The sequence below is a fragment of the Vipera berus genome (assembly GCF_964194415.1).
Source record: "Vipera berus genome assembly, chromosome: 1".
Taxonomy (NCBI): domain Eukaryota; kingdom Metazoa; phylum Chordata; class Lepidosauria; order Squamata; family Viperidae; genus Vipera; species Vipera berus.
The window spans coordinates 68,419,077-68,436,340 of NC_138202.1; the positions used below are offsets into that span (position 1 = coordinate 68,419,077).

A 17,264-nucleotide genomic window follows, 5' to 3' on the forward strand; every position below is an offset into this window, starting at 1 on the left:
ATCACACTGTCATCATTACCACCCATCTTTCTATTTTTAATCTGTCCTGAAGGATGCCACTGACCCAGTTCTGCAGATAAATCTGAGCAGGGGGAAAATACTGTAACCAGTAGGAAAATGATACTAGCAGTTTTAATTAGCCTATTGATATGAAAGCCTGGAATTCCTCTTTGTGTAAAAAAGAAATACCAAGGAACTTAATAATCTTTAGTCCTAATTTTTGCATTCCTGTTAATTTGTAAACTGTAGGAAAATCTGGTAGATCAAATTATTTTCATTCCTTGAGATTTATGTGATGACAAATACAAGTTGATGGTAAAGCTCTAGGCTTCTGCATATGTCATGAAATCAATGGATGAATTTAGAAGTGGCATTATTTGGAACCAATAGGCGTAGTTGCTCTAGTTTCTTTGGCTAGAAAAGAGATGTAATCATGTATGTATTCATTTTGAATATGCTCAGATGATGTGCCAGTAATTCCTGCTTATCAATTGTACTGTAATTAAACTTTTGTCTTCAACATTCTTTTTACTTGTTTCATGGCTAAAAATGTAACATTGAGATTCGTAGATGGGTTTACTACATTGTTGTCTTCCTCAATATGACTGATTTTTCTTTTCCAAGAAAGGTAGTAGATTTTGTCTGTAGATTTTATTTTCATAGTAGTGCTAAAATGAAAATTATAAAAATACATGACCAGAGGGCATAATTTAATGCTGTTTAAGAGTTTTGCAGTAGCATTAATTTTGAGTGGGAGAAGTTTAATTGTACTTACAACTCCTATTTTCAGAATTTTTTTACAAACATACCAACAGAAATGTGGGCTGGAATATTTTTTTTATAGATCAAAATGTCCCATGGATTTTTGTTTTTCATTCTGGGCCAGTTTGGCAGTTTCAAAGCTGTAAGACATTTGCTTGTTCGAAAAATCTAAGAATTTATTTCATGGCTTTTTCTCATATCAAATAATGTAGCTCAAATACTTGTGTAAACCATGGATTTTAAGAGAAGTATGTTAACTCGAATCGTGCTCATTCGCAATAGTGGCGAATATCTGTAGCTCAGGTGTAGAATGAGGGTGAAGGTTCATTCTCCGAGCTTGTGGGTTGGTTTCTGAACGTTTTGTTACCAGGCTAGGTAACATCTTCAGTGGAGTTTAGGGGAAAACTCTGCTGAAGTTGTTACCTAGCCTGAATACAAAACGTTCGGAAACCAACCCTCTGGAACCAGCTGCCCGTGGAGCTTAGGACTGCCCCCGACCTTCACTCATTTCGCCGGGACCTGAAGACCTGGCTCTTTGAGCTTTCCGGCCCAGGCTGAGAATTTTAATTGGGGTTTTTATTTTTTTAGGGATTTGATTTAATCTTTTTAAATTGTTTTTAACTTTTGTATTGATCTTTGTTTTAAATACCCTGTAAACCGCCCTGAGTCCTTCGGGAAAGGGCGGTATATAAATCCAATAAAATAAATAAATAAATAAATAAATAAATAAATAAATAAATAAATAAATAAATAAATAAATAAATAAATAAATAAATAAATAAATAAATAAATAAATAAATAAACCCACAAGCTCGGAGAACAAATCTTTACCTTCATCATGCTCGTTTTTCAATTCAAAATTTTCCAGCAATCTCACATTTGATCTTTATTTGTAACATATAAATGGAGCTGTATGCAAAACTCTTTTTAATTAAGAATGTTTGCACTTATTGTATAATTAAGCTCATTTTCATGTAACCTCCCTAGGCATGAATCAGTCTCTGTCCTCTCATCTGCACCAGTGCTTTCATCAGACAGTGATAAGGATGGTGAAGACGAAGGAAATGATGAGGATGAGTTACATGGGCTACAGTCTTTCCAAATGACAACCAGTGTCAATCTTGAAAGTTGTTCAGGTATAAGGGAATATAAAGATGGGGGAAATAGCAATAGCAATAGCACTTGGACTTATATACTGCTTCACAGTGCTTTACAGCCCTCTCTAAGCAGTTTACAGAGTCAGTTTATTGACCCCAACAGTGTGGGTCCTCCTTTTACCAACCTTGGAAAGATGGAAGGCTGAGCCAACCTGGAGCCAGTCAGAATTGAACTGCTGGTAGCCGGCAGAGTTAAGTATGAGAAAAAATAAATAAATTTAGAATAAGATCATGTAGGCACTAGGCCTTTCTTCATTTTCATCAAACAATACAAACAGCCTGACAGCCTTTTTTTTCTGATGTTGCCCTTATCTCATCTTCAACTCATTCCTGAAGCAGCTGAAAGTTGTCTTTAATTTTCCCAGTGTGAGTGTTTTCTCCTTCAAGCAGACAATAGGCTGCAGCAGTTTTGCTGTGGGCACAATCTGAAGACTTTACGAACACAAGATTTTTGTCATAGTCAGGTGACTTCCTAGAGTAGGAGACTAGTCTAATACCTATTGCTATGTGCAAAACTATGCTAGGCCTTCCAGGCTATTTTGCTAACACAGAGAGAGAAAAGAGGGTAGAAAATTACTTTTAATCAACATTAAGAACGAAAGAAAAGCTAGAACTATTTATATAAGGAAATGTACATAAATTTACTTATGAGGTCTGTGAACAGTTGTCAGTAGCAGAGTTTACTGTGACGTGAAGTTAGTATTCTTGATATTTAAAAATGGATTATACGAACAGTATTTTTATGTACCAATGAAAGTATACCATGCTGAAACTCATTTGGTTTTTAAATTGTCTCAACCCTGATTCCTTTTTTATATTCAAAGACATTGCAATTAGATTACTTTGGCTGTGCTTTGAGTATCACAGGGCAGTTGTTGTGAGGAAAATAGGAGAAGGAAGGAGTATTAGGTACGTCTGCTGCCTTGAGTTATTTATAAAACTATAAAGACAATATAAAATAAAGTAAAAACTTGGGGCAGAAAACCAAAATCAGTGATGTTTTATGCTTACTAATCTGATTTGTTTTCTGTCCTCAATTCAGATCTTTCTCTTTCAAGAAGCTTATCTCACTGGGAAATGAGACGGGTAAGTTTTCAGTACATATTTAAAATGGATGGTTAGTCTTGGAGAGTTGTGTGAGTTAGGGTTACACGATATGCTAATGTTGAGTTTTGATAGTTTTTAAATGACATAGCATCTATAGATTCAACTGTAATTCAAGCAGTTATCTGTCAAGTACATATACTACCTTAGAAATATTACCCATTGCAGCGCTCTCTTCAAAATAGATAGAGACTTCTAGCTTTGTGCTGACGAGTGATTTATTGAACATGTCAAAACTCAAAGTAGAAATAAATTTTATTTATACAAGCATTTTTATCTTGACTACACCTATGGATTGTACAGTACAGAGTGTTATTGCAATAAATCTTCCAATGAGATCTTGCATTGTTTAAATGAAACTAACCATTTAACCATAAAATTGAATGGTGTCTATGTATCAGTGATTATTATTATTTTGGCAGCACCCTTTAGGTGGGCTTGTTCTGCCTTATGTAAATAAAGCTTGTACAGAAAAAAAAACAATGATAGAAAACTTGTGCCTAGCTGTAATGGGCTACTTTACTTATCTCTCCCATGGGCATATTGTGCTTTAATGCTGTCAGTAAAAGCATAAGCGAGATTTTTCAGTTTGGTTAATGTAAAACTCATTGTTAGCTTTCTGATGGTAATAGTTTAAGTACATAGAATCAACTATTGTTCCTTTTCATTTTCCTATTCTAAAGATTTCCATTGTTTTTAGAAATCTTACATCAACCATCTATATCAAATTTTCCTACCCCAAAACTTCAGGATTACTGAAGTGTGTAGAAATTTTAGAAATTTTAACCGTGGCATACCTGGAGTTCATTAGGTTAAAGAAGGCTGTCCTACATTTTTGTTTTTCTTTTCTTATGGTTTTTCTGGTGTACTTTAAACCCCTGAGCAGATTTACCATTAAAACATTTTTTAAACATTTTACCACTTTTAGGCAAAAGAAATGGCGATGATCCAGGCTTCAGAAAACACCATGAGCAAAATGCCTCGGCAGCGGAGCCGTTGGAGCCAGCCAACCAGCAGCTTAGAGATGACAGTTAAATCTATGCTTGATCTACGTCAATTGGAGTCTTTCTCAGTCTCTCGTTCTGCTAGTCAGGATTCTCTTTCCCAGGCCACCAATGGAGATGACCGCAAAGAGCACCCCAATATTTCAACTTACGCCAAGAAGGTAAGAAATCCCCTTCTCAAATTGAACATCCTCCCCCCAAACAGGAGCTTCCTTAGTTTTGCCCACATTTGGGGGCATGGGGGAACGGTTAGGGAAGGATTGTTCTGCAATGACACCTATCATTTGGGCTTATGAAAACTCTAGTACAAAGGACTATAGTGATATAAAAGCATTAGTAAAATGCTTCATGTAAATAATGTTGATAGATTAGTTCATGCCTTTCTTGTCAGGTGGTTTCTTTAATCCTAGGTTTAAAATCTTGCAAGTAGCTTTACTCATTCGGGTATCATGTTTCACTACTTCGTTCCTTTTCCAGGAGGGAGGCTCCACAGCTCATGAAGAAAATCAGCCTTGCCTTCGGCCTCAAGTGATTAGACTTGTGTCCTGTGAAGGAGGGATTTTCCCTCAGGAAATGGAACCTTCAGAGAGTGAAGAATGTGTCATCTACCCAGAACAAGATGATCTTCCTCCTGCTGATATCAGCAGGTCAGAAAGAAATTTGTTTCTGTGCCTTGACTTCTTTATTTATTTATTGGATTTGAAGGCCACTCACGACCAGAATGACTCTTGATTGGCTTGGGTTTAAAACAGAAAAACAATAACAAGGAACTAGAGTCTTTGGACAATATCCCACATAACAACACATCAAGAGGGCTCCACAAAGGACTGAGAGAACAAAGGCCTCTGGAATGTCACTGAGAACGATATAGATATTCTGGGGAGGTATCATTCCAGGGGTCAGGCACTGCAACAGGAAAGGCATGCTTTCTAGGTGCCATCAGTTGGCATTGTTTAAAGAGACCTGAAGTGCACCAACTCGGCCTGATTTTACCAGATGGGCAGAAACCGTGGGAGATAGGCAGTTCTTCTGATAACCTGGCCCTATGCACTGAAGGGCTCTGTGGGTGACAATAGCATCTTAAACTGCACCATTGTATTCTTCTTTCCCTTACAGCGATTTCCAAGTAAAAGCACTTCCTCATGGAAAACTGGGTAGAGGCTACAATAGCATTGAGGGCCCAGATAAGCACAGCCCGGACAGTGCTTGTTCTGTGGATTATAGTAGCAGTCGACTATCAAGTCCAAATGAAGGTGAGTCCTTTGAAGTCATTTGGACTCATAGTCCTCCCAATTTCTCTACAGGTCAATTCAGCTGTGGCCCTAAAACCCACTACAGATTAAAAGATTACCTTTTTAATTCTGAATTTCATTCGAATTGTTCTCAGATAAAAGCTTAATTGAAGCCGCTTGCACTACAAATCAGCATCTGATGTACTGTGATAAATATTTGGGGAAATTACTAGACTATATATTGCATAGGCAGAATTATAACTCTGTATACCTTTATCTTTCTATCCTACGAAATTACTACAATGCTTGGCAAATTGCTCAAGAAAAAAGTATGCAATCACTTACCGAAATAGATTAAAAACTGAAAATAACCTTGGCTTAGAATGCATTAAATAACATGAACACCATAATTTTTTTAAGCATGGGCATATTTTAAGAAAATATTGATTCTCCATAAATTAATAGTATAGATCCGTGGTGGCAAACCTATGGCATGCGTGCCACAGGTGGCACGCAGAGCCCTCTCTTTCGGCACGTGCACCGTCGCCCCAATCCTAGGCCTTCAGCTCGGTTTTATAAAACATTTTCACGTTAGGCCTCCACCACCGTGTGCAAAAAAAAAGGCTATGTCCACTTTCCTCTCTGAGTTCATGGAGACCTAGATAGGGCAGCCTAGAAAAGTAAGTGCCCTCCTAACCCTACCCAAGCACTCCGAGTTTGTTGGCGATGTCCATTTTGCTCTATGAGTTCATGGTGACCTAACCCTAACCCTAAGTGGAAATTTCCTCCAATGGGATTTTCCCAAGTATTTTACTAGGAAACATGGATAGGGCAGCCTAGAAAAGTAAGTGCCCTCCTAACCATACCCAAGCACTCCGGGTTTGTTGCCGATGTCCATTTTCCTCTCTGAATTCATGGTGACCTAACCCTAAGTGGAATTTTCCTCCAATGGGATTTTCCCATGTATTTTACCAGGAAACCTAGATAGGGCAGCCTAGAAAAGTTAGTGTCCTCCTAACCATACCCAAGCACTTCGAGTTTGTTGGTGATGTCCATTTTGCTCTATGAGTTCATGGTGACCTAACCCTAACCCTAAGTTCATGGTGGCGAACCTATGGGATGTGTGCCACAGGTGGCACGCAGAGTGCTCTTTGTGGGCATGTGCACCATTGCCCCAATCCTAGGCCTTCAGCCGGCTTTTATAAAACCTTTTCGCTTTAGGCTTCCGCCGCCGTGTGCAAAAAAAAAAAGGTTCAACCAATCAATTTTAAGTTCTCGAGGTAAAAAAAAAATCTCGCAAAGTTGGAATTAATTGATTGAACTTTTTAGTCACATCCGGTCTGCCGTTACCACCGCAGGCACACCCACCCAATGGGCCACGCCCACCCAATTGGCCACACTCACCCAATGGGTCATGCCCACCTGGCACCTGGCGATACATAAGTGGGTTTTGGGTCGCAGTTTGGGCACTTGGTTTTTAAAAGGTTCACCATGATTGGTATAAATTCTTGGTTAATTTTTTGTTAAATGAACGTATTTTTTGAAAACATTTCCCAGATATATATAGACCAGTAATGGCAAACCTTTTAGAGACCGAGTGCCCCAAAACTGCCCCAGCCCCTGCCCCACCCGCCCCCTGCCCGCCCCCTGCTCCACCCCCGCCCTGCCCGCCCGCAGGGCCACCCACCACCTTCACGGCCCATCACAGCAGATCACCCAGGTGATCCTGCAGCTCCATGGTGACTATGCCCTCTGCTCACACCCTGCAGCATCATCTGCGCATGATGGGGTGCGAGGGCGGAGTCTTGTCCCTGCTGCCCGGCTGCCATGTTCTTGGCTGTACTGCTCCACGCGGGATGAGCCTGGGGGCGAGTCTCCTCCAGGGGGCTGCTGGTGAGGAGGGGGCTGCGGGGGGAGGTGGGGGTGGGGCAATGGTGCATGTGCCCACAGAGAGGGCTCCAAGTGCCGCCTCTGGCACATGTGCCATAGGTTCACACCACTGATATAGAATGTAATTCATCTGAATATAAATTAATCTGGGCATAACATTCTTTTTGAGACCTTTTCCCAAAGACTGAAGTTTAATGACTCTCATCTATTGATATATAAAGAAACCTTTCTCTGTATACGTATATTATATGCTACTAACTGAATTGTTTTGTTTGTTATATACCTAAATATTTACCTAAATATATACCTAAATATTTTTTTAGACACAAAATTGATATTCCTTAAATAGATGAGTAACCAAATTTTCACCAATTGACATAAATTTTGATTTGGAGCAGTTAATAGAATATTCTGCTCTTTTACTAAAGGCATCTGAACTGTGTGCATGTGGTTTAGAAATAAAATAATGTCTGCAAATAAAACCAATTTGTGTTCAATTGAGTTATGCACTATTCAGTAAATCTATTTTGTCTAATAGCACAAGCCAGGGTTCCATGCATATATTTTAAAAATGGACATCCTCGTCTAGTTCCTCTAAATAGTGGAAAAGTAGCAGAAAATGTGCTTCAGATGTGGGTGATTCATATAGTATCTTCTTGATCCCATTTATGAATTCCAAAGGAATTCATATATTGTTCATACATTTTTTCAAAGGTTTTTTCAGGATCTAATGATAAAATTGCATATTCCTTTATTACATTTATTCAAATCTATAATTAACCTAGTATCTGTTGCTTGTCTAGTTGTTACGAATCCTGCTTGGTCATTTTCTATAATCTATTTGCTAGCGCTGCTATTAATATCACTGTATCAGCATTAATTAATGAGATTGGATGGATTAGCACACTAAACCTGCTCTTTATTTACTTTTGATAAAACTTAATATAAGCCTGATTAAAGGCTGCTGATACGATTCCCTCATCAAATATCTCCTCATGTAATTGACAAAATTTAGGCACCAAGAAAACTAGAAATATTTTTGTACACCACTCAGTGGGGAATCTATCCAATCCTGGTGTCTTACCACTTGCCATTTTTAAAATTGTCTCAGAGGGGTCAAGTAAAAGTTGTTTTTGTGTATCAACTGTGGTAGGTTGACTTTATTTAAAAAGGCATTTATATCTTCATTCAGTGCATTCTTTGGTTTGCTGTATCATTCTGAATAAGTTTTAAAAATTATATCCATTGATGTTTTATATATATTTCATCCTTTTTATCTATAGTGATTGGAGTCATTGTCCTATCTTTCTTTTGTTTTAAATGATGAACCAAGATCATGTCAGATTTCACTTCCAGAGTCTATAAAATCCTTTGAGTTAGAGAACAAAAGTCCACTTTCACCTTGATCTCCTGTATCGCTCTGCCTGCATCTTCACCCACCAAAGTCCTTTCTGCTGGCAGGGGTGGTTGCTAACGCTTAGTTCTGCTCCCAAAAACACGGAGCAGAAACGCTGCGCAGCCCGGAGCAAACCCAGGCTTCGGGGGGGGGGGCTCGATCCTTCAGCCGCCCGAACTAAAAGCTCAGGCGGCCCCGGAGAGCTCAACCCCTACCTGGGGCCTCACCCCCTCCTCTTCTCCCGAGGAGGGGGCTTCCGAACCGCCGAAACAGCTGATCGGCGCTGTTTTCGGCGGTTCTATGAAGCCGCGGAGCAGACAGCCCAGAGATGGCTGTCTTCAGCGTCGCGTCGCCACCGGAAGTCCGATCATGTCAGATTTCATGACATCTTTCTGACAGGTTTTTTTTTTCAAAAATTAGGACTGGAATGTCTGTTGCTAAGTGACCTGGTCATAAAGTGCAGCATCATGTGACCGCACCACTTAGCAAAGGTAGTTCTGGCATTTGCAGTTGCCCCTGTTAAGCAAATCCTACGCCATTGTTAAATGCAATGTCACGTGATTGCCATTTGCAACTTTCTGCTGGCTTCCCATAGACCTTGCTTGACAGAAGCTCACACTGAAGGTTACAAATGGTGACCATGTGACCATGGGAAATGATGATGTCATAATTGCAAGCCAAACACTAAACCCCCAGATGCTGCAACCATCACAAGTATGAAGACTGTTTGTTAGTACCATTTGTTCAATGCCATTATAAGTTCAAACAGGGGTTGAACAAGGGATCATTAAAATGATGACCATCTAGACAACCAAATTAGATAACAATGCAATTGATGCAAATAATGGCAACGCAAATGTAAAATTTCTAATAATAAAATTGGGAGCTAGAGCTTCTACCTACTTGGGACCAAATGGAGTTTCTAAGAATAAAATTGTTGTTTGTCCTCTGTTTGTTTGGTCAAAAGAGTCTCTATGCATGCAGTAGAAAACATAGAAAAAAGGACCTAGCTCCTGACAAAGACCTTAACAGGAAGAAGGGCTTAAATTAGAGTCGATGCATTTTGTGAGAATAGGAAAAAAAAAAGATCTGGCATGGATCACTGAGAGAACAAGACATATGGGGTAGGGAACGATAAATTTACTTAAACTATTGCAGCGTTATGGGGATTAAAGTTTAAAGTTAGGTGAATTAATTCTTTGAGGGTACAGTTTCTTTCTCTGTATAGGACTTCTTCAAGTAAGAATAGCTTTCCCCTTCCTTGGTTTTCCAAAAGAACAAACAAAGCAATGGGTGTGACCTGCAAATGTTGCAAATTGAAGTTGATAATATTCCAGACTGAAGCCTTCCTGTGTAGAGCATTGCAGGGAAACGGCTTTGAAGAGAAAGGGGAAATGATGATAATGATGATGTTGTAAAAGCAAGCCTAAAGTTGTAGACTGCTTATTAATGCTGTAGAAAAAAAACTTCAGAGCATAAATAATATTATAATAGGGTTGGGAAAAAAATATGCATTGAAATTTATGTAGAAAAATTGGCTGCTTGTAAATGCCACTGGGATCCTGTGCCTGAAAAGTTTTGTAAAGTGAGACCAACATTTTGTGGGTTTTCAAAATTCAGACTGATAGACACATAAAACATAATACACCAGGTATTACTGTTGTAGCAAAAAATATGGTTCACTAATGAGGCAATACCCAGAGACAGTTTGATCGATGAAAATCAACTGGAAAAAATAACAGAATATTGTGATTTTAAAATTAAGGTTAAAACGATGATGGTGAAAAATATCAGTTATCATGCCAATTATAGTCATAACTTGATAGACTTCCAAAATATTTAGAAATTTTTAAATTTATTGGATTTGACAGGCTAATTTTGTGAAATACTTGGAACTGTGTACATATTACACTGTATTCCCTGACTCTTAAATCCTTGGCTAAGTTTTGAATCATTGGAATCAACATTCAGTTGATTATACCATGATACATGTTTGAAAAATAGAATAACAAGAATAATACCATCCCCATGTGTCCAGAATTGTTACAGTGGAATGGACCAAGAATGTTTCTGTTAATGGTATAATGACTTAGTGCAATATATTATTTCAGGGTCTATTGATATAATGTTTTGTATAAATTGCATAGGATGTGTATCATTTCCCATTTCAGATTCTGAGAGTACTGAGCCTCTCAGTGTGGATGGCACTTCAGACTTGGATGAGCAAGTGGGTGAAGAAGATGAAGAAGATGTAAACACTGGACTATTGAATGGAGATGTTCCCACGACTCCAGATCAAGAGAAATTCCTCAAGCAGCATTTTGAGACTCTAGCCAGTAACAGTGATAAGGGTACATTAGCATGTCCAATGGAAACTATAACAGTTCACTCCATTTTCTCTTTCAGGCACAAGTACCTTAATCTTTGATATATTAACTTGTAGATTCATATCCCTCATTCTACAGCCTATAAGAAGATAAGTGATGCCTTGCTGGATCGGACCCTTGGCTCATCTAATCCAGCAGTCTATGCTCACGGTGGCTAACCAATTAAAAAAGGAAGTCTGCTACTCTCGCAACATAGACTCTTTAGACCATGATCAGTGAAATGAAAGCAGATTAATGCTCTGGTTTAAGTAAGAGCATCTAAGCTTCTCAGACAGAAACAGCCAAATTGCTTAATGTTAGAAGAAAGAGTTATAGGAGTTTATGGCCATAAATTAGTCAAGGTGAAACTAATAGTTATCTATTAATTTGCAATCCTGAGAACAATGGCATTAAGTTCCATTGAACTCACAGGATAGTTTGTGAAGCAAAGCAAAGTCTGCTATTCCAAGGATCTTTGTTCTTGTACATTGTACGCAAAATGGAAAAAAACCTAAGTCAGGTTTGTCTTGTTGAAATTTCACATCCAAATCCCCCGCAGCTTTTCATCTCTAATTTGAGTACCTTTCCTCTTTTTTAAATGACAGATGGATCCTGCAGGACCTTGGAGAGAATGGAAAACAGTATTTCTTCTCGGTTTCTAGGACTCAGGTAGAGTTCCACTTATTATGAATGCAGAACAGCTTTGCGTTTGCTCAGACAGGGCGAGCTAAGGTGGTGTACCTTCTAGTTCTGAGGAACAAAATGCGATTAGATGAAGCTTCCAGTCTTCCTGATGCGTATTTTCAGGAAAAACACAAAAGCCAAAATGTGCCATGTTTGATCAAGATGCTTTCTAGCTGCATTTATTTCTTAAGCTGAATAGATAAGTCCATTGTGCTATGATGATGATCGAACCTTAACATTTTATTTAGTCTGCTGTTTTAGACATTTTATTGTACTTCAGCATGTCATTCAACTTGGAACGGTAAAAAAAAAAAGTTTACTAATCAGCTCCAGTCTGATTTCATTAGGCGAAGGGCAAAAATGCTTATTCTTCAATGTTGCATGAATATTTCATTTCTTATTATAGAAATGTTATGCATTATGTAATATGGAGTTTTTGTGTATTGGATAAAAGTGTTATTTCTATTGGGAAGTCTTTGGTTTGCTTTTTGTCAGCATAGAAGAGACCAGAGCAACTGCCTATAACTCATAGTAAGTCAAGTGGAGCTTACTCTGATAACAGATTTACTTGCTTCAATTGCCTCCTTGTCACTAAATCATCTAGTCAGACATAGCCATGCCAACTATCTCATATTAAGATCTCAGCTATCTCATATTAAAAGATTACTCCAATAATAACAGAGAGTTACTATGCCTTGCACAGTGCAAGTTCCTCCTTTTCCTTAAATCATTCTGTCAGGTATAGCCAGGCAACTGTTCTATAAGAAGAGTTTTTTATGGAAAGAATTAGACTTAAATATTATTTAATGTTCTTAGGAAACACCTTTATAGAACTATTGTATTTTATAGTAGTTAGCAATAATGCAACATAATGATGTTATATAGAAGTAGACGGTAGAAATGCGGCATTATGATGGCACAAAATTGTCAATCAAATATCTTGTCCTGTCTTCAATTCCATAGGGAACACTCAACTTCTGCGTCAAAGCTGGTACTGGATGAGAAATCTACTGAAGGGTCTGCTTTGCCAAAGCAAGTTACCAATGAACTGCTGAAAAATGGGCTTGACCACCAGCACATTCCCATGGAGAATGGGTTCCTTCAAAATGATATAAATTCCATTAGGTCACTTTATATGCAGAAAAAAAGAAAGTCTGCTGTAGAGATCAACAGAGGACATGGAGGATCTGTTGGCTCTTTCCCAGGTAGCGATGGAGCAGTGGTATTGTGGAAATCCCAATCAGTTCATGATCTTGTTCATAATGGTAAGGAAATGCCTTCTATGAAAGGGTTAGAATGATGACTTCACAAGGGGAATCTGTCCATGAGGCTGAAAATCCTAAATGTTCTCATTCAGAAATGACAAGTTCTCACTACAAAATGTAATTACTGATCAATCTCAGAGGTGGGTTGAGTTGGACACACAGTGATCAGAAGGAAATGCTAATTCCTCCATCTGATGATAAGAGGCAACTTGACTGGCTCTTTCAGAAGGCAGTCATTGTTTTAAAAAAATAAGCTACAAGTCCACTGAGCCCTGAAAGGAAAGGAAAGATTACCTAGATCTTTTCTTTTAAACAAGTGTGAAAGAGATCTGCCCTCAGAAAAGAAAATTTGGTCTCACTCAACCCTGTGAAAACATTAGCTGCCCTTCCCTCCCTATCAATTGTGGGGAAAAGTGAATGGATCAGGCAGCATTCTGTTGGTATAATGAATGAGACTTCGGCAATCCTCCTATGTCCTTGACATGCAACAGGATTCGGAGAGACCTATAGAAACACTCAACATAATTCCTCTCCCCTGCTTCTTTTGACATCAGTGGGAGGGCAACAATTTTAAGAAATAAAAAGGAGAAGAATAAACAATGAAAACAGTAACTGCTTCTCCTTCTCTTCTGCCCTGGTAAGCTGAGTTTCAAAGGGTTTTGGATTCTCGGTTGTAGACAGGAGTTGAACTTCTTGGTAATAAATTAGTTTGGTGTCTGGGGACTGGCATCTCACATTTCCCCCCCTGTATTACATGTGTTCTTTGGGACTGCATTTATTTTACTTAGTATTTTGCACTACTCACAGCCGATAAATATCACAAATTCTGTGTTAGCAATAACAACCTGGGATTATTATTCTGTGGCTACTTTTTGCCTTAAAGGAGAGATGCCATTGCAACTTTCAGGTTTATCGCATATTACACAGGCAAAAAGCCCAAATAAGACATGTAACACTATTTCTTGTCTAAATTTTTCTAACAGAAATTAAGGTAATGATGTTTAGAGAAAAACTATGTAGAACAAAGTGTTATAACATTGTTATTTTGCTTACCATTTCTTCCAGAAATTGAAGTGAAATACTTACATTTAGAATCTGGAGCTATTTTAATTCTGATTGCACAAATTGCTCCAGACCAGTTGTGTGCATTTATTTATTCCATTTCTACAGATAATATTCCTGGCGTGATACTGTCTGTCAGGCAGCGGCCGCAGGCACTAATGGTAGGTGAGAAGGAGCCAAAATCCAATCATTGTCAGACATTTTCTGCAACACTGTTGAAGATGGAAAGTTCCAGCTGTTTGCAAGCCAAAGACATTAAAGCTGCAAAACCAAAGTCCTACATGACTCCTACCACTAGCTTCATGGCCAAGATGTCCCGTAGTGTGTCTATGGGAGAAAATCTGTGCTTTAGTGGTGGGTCAGAAAACCAGAATGAAGTGAAAATCAGCCCGCAAGTATCAGAGAAAACAAGATTAAATCTGTTAGAGGACATTGAGAAGAATAAGCCATTTGTGAAAGACAACAGCCCAGTGAAACCTTCTCTTCAGCAAACTGCAAGCTCTTCATCACCCAATTCCTTTCACAGCAAGTTGGCATCTAGTCGGGCCCATTTGACCCTTGACATCCCCAAGCCTCTCCCTGATAGACCAGTATTAGCTTCTTTCTCACCAAAGACAAAGTCAAAAACTGTGGTGGGATCAGAATCTCCTCAGTCACCTGGTACTGTTGGGAAAAAGAAACAGTCTTTTCCTGAAGGATGGGCCTTGAAATTGGAAAGTCAAGCATCTGGACCTCTTGGCCTTGGTAAAAATAGTCCTTTGAGTTCCTGTGCAGACACTCTGAAAGAGAACCAAACACAGCTGAGGCCTAAAGCCCAACTTGAGCCAAGAGTAACTAATTTCAAACTAAAAGAGCCTTCAGATGAACTGCATTCGAATTCTCCAGAAAAACTGCCACTGGAATGCAGAGATAAAGTTGCCACTACTAGTTATGTGCCAGCAAATGATGAGGGTTGCGCTTTTGAACAAAGTGGGCCAAGGTCTCCTACGAATGCAAAAGGCTTTGGAAAGGATTCAGGTGTGAATAGATATCTATCTCCTATCTCTTTTACTCTCTTCTGTCTTTTGTCTTTTTTAACTGCTTCCCTTTCCATCATGTTTCTTTCCATCTAGCTTCTGATTGTCACGTCCAATCTGCATTGTCATTATAAGCCATCCTTTCAGTGGTGAGACATTCCAGTCTGATTTCTGTTTCCACTTGTTCTTACATTTTATTTTGGTGCATGGGTATGTTACAGCTCTCATGTGTTTCTTCTTCAAAAGAGAAGTTAAGAATAGGAGTAAACAATAAATCTTTTAAGTAATGTTCTGTATTATAAAGGGACGCGGTGGTTCAGTGGGTTGGGACGCTGAGCTTGTCGATCAGATGGTCGGCAGTCTGGCGGGTCGAATCCCGAGTGCCGTGTAACAGAGTGAGCGCCTGTTACTCGTCCAAGCTTCTGCCAACCTAGCAGTTCAAAAGCACATAAAAATGCAAGTAGAAAAATAGGGACCACTACGGTGGGAAGGTAACAGCGTTCCGTGCACCTTTGGTGTCTAGTCATGTCGGCCACATGACCACGGAGACATCCTTGGACAAGTGCTGGCTCTTCGGCTTTGAAACGGAGATGAGCACCGGCCCCTAGAGTCGGAAATGACTAGCACGTATGTGTGGGGGAACCTTTACCTTTACCTTTACCTCTGTATTATGGAAATTAGGATTTTATGCCAATGTTGCCAGAATTTAACTATTAAATTCTCAAGCTTTTCTGATACTGTATGTTAACACTTAAGCAGCGTAAAAAACATGACACACTTGGCAAAAGGAAATTGTTGTGAGGTAGCATGAAGGATAAAAGTAACATCTAGAATTTAAAGGATACATTTCAAATATTCCAAGATTTTTTAAGTTTTAGTAGAATGAAATATGGGGGAAGGTGGGGGGTGTTACAGAAATGTTTGCAGGAGATGAAGATCTGTCCATTGATAATCTTCCACCCTGCTGAACAATTTTCCACTGCAGACTTGGGCACATAGTGGGGAAAAGGAGATTCCCCTATACTAGCAGAAGTCCACTTGCAGAAAATTAAATGTCTTCTGTAATGTTTTTTTTTGTTGGATTTCAAAGCAATAATGTATCTCTGTATCACAAATCACTGGTTAGTTGAGTAAGTTTGCATTGCAGATAATGTGAACTTAATTCATTTACAAGAGGCCACAAACATTGAATGTATTTTATTATAAGTGATTTTGAAAAAGGGTTTAAATTTATTTGAAAACAAATATTTGAAATGGAATATTTTTTAGGGGGTTGAAAATGTTTTGAAAACCTTCATCGCTTTAGCATTGAAAACATAACAAAATAAACTCTTGTGTCTTATTGACAAGATAGTTTTAGAGCAGGGATCCTCAAACCTGGACACTTTAAGACTTGTGGACTTCAACTCCCAGAATTCCCCAGCCAGCCGTGCTGGGGGTTGAAGTCCAGAAGTCTTAAAAGTGGCCAAGTTTGAGGACCCCTGTTTTAGAGCACTTGAGTCCCATCCTGAGAAACCAACTGTGGATATCATTTGATTCGAGTATGAAATTGAAAGAATCATTCCTTCAAAAACTGTCGGCTGTGAAATGCCTTATATGCTAATTTGAACACATTGAATTAAGATAGGAAATTTAACTAGAAGGCAATAAAAAGGATGAAATGCTGCATATTTTAAAACCAGCTGCATTGAGTGTTCATCTTTAAGTGGAAGTTTTTGGCTGTCTTCAGCAACAATCCCCTGAACAGTGATTTGCAGTAACTAAGATGAGAGAGCACCCTAGCTTGTATTAACTGATGTAAGGCTATCCTCCTCTGCTGCATAAAATTAGAGCTGGTCACAAATAAATTCTATATAATTTCAATACTTTAAATATAAAAAAATTAGCTAACAAGTGCCAAAATTTGAGGTCCAGACCAAATTAACCCTCCTCCCTTCCGCTAGCTGCTACTCTTACTGATTCTAAAGACAAAATTAGATATAGAAGTATTCCCAAGCAACGAATGTGATCATCTAGATTTTCTAAAGCAGATTGAATAACCTTTACCAAGACAAATCAATTCATGAACAGGTCCTGATTTTTGGTTTATTGGCTCTTACCTGATTTAATTCAGTTCTATAGTCAGATACCTCTACTACCAAACCTGAACTTGATGAAAAAGAAAAAGAGAAACTTTTGTGTGGCACCCGAATGCTGGTGGCACTTTATTCTAAACCTCTGAACCATTCAGCAATTTAATATAGTGGTTAAGCAGCAAGATACAGTGCTGCAGAACTCTGTAGTGGTAATAACATTGCGTAGCATTAAGCAGAAATCTCCCAGATGC

The 17,264-nt window shown here is 38.7% G+C and overlaps 1 protein-coding gene across 2 annotated transcripts in view; it reads left to right on the forward strand.

Moving 5' to 3' along the window:
• Positions 1-17,264, forward strand: part of MAPKBP1 (mitogen-activated protein kinase binding protein 1) — a 135,100-nt gene that overhangs the window by 109,688 nt on the left and 8,148 nt on the right. The window contains exons 21-29 of one of the 2 annotated variants that reach the window (XM_081312655.1): positions 1,750-1,898; positions 2,962-3,005; positions 3,952-4,188; positions 4,505-4,674; positions 5,144-5,280; positions 10,717-10,896; positions 11,517-11,580; positions 12,559-12,860; positions 14,031-14,939. In XM_081312655.1, the coding sequence (XP_081168781.1) occupies positions 1,750-1,898; positions 2,962-3,005; positions 3,952-4,188; positions 4,505-4,674; positions 5,144-5,280; positions 10,717-10,896; positions 11,517-11,580; positions 12,559-12,860; positions 14,031-14,939 (2,192 nt within the window). The remainder of the gene's footprint in view (positions 1-1,749; positions 1,899-2,961; positions 3,006-3,951; positions 4,189-4,504; positions 4,675-5,143; positions 5,281-10,716; positions 10,897-11,516; positions 11,581-12,558; positions 12,861-14,030; positions 14,940-17,264) is intronic. The other variant, XM_081312656.1, reaches the window with a different exon arrangement.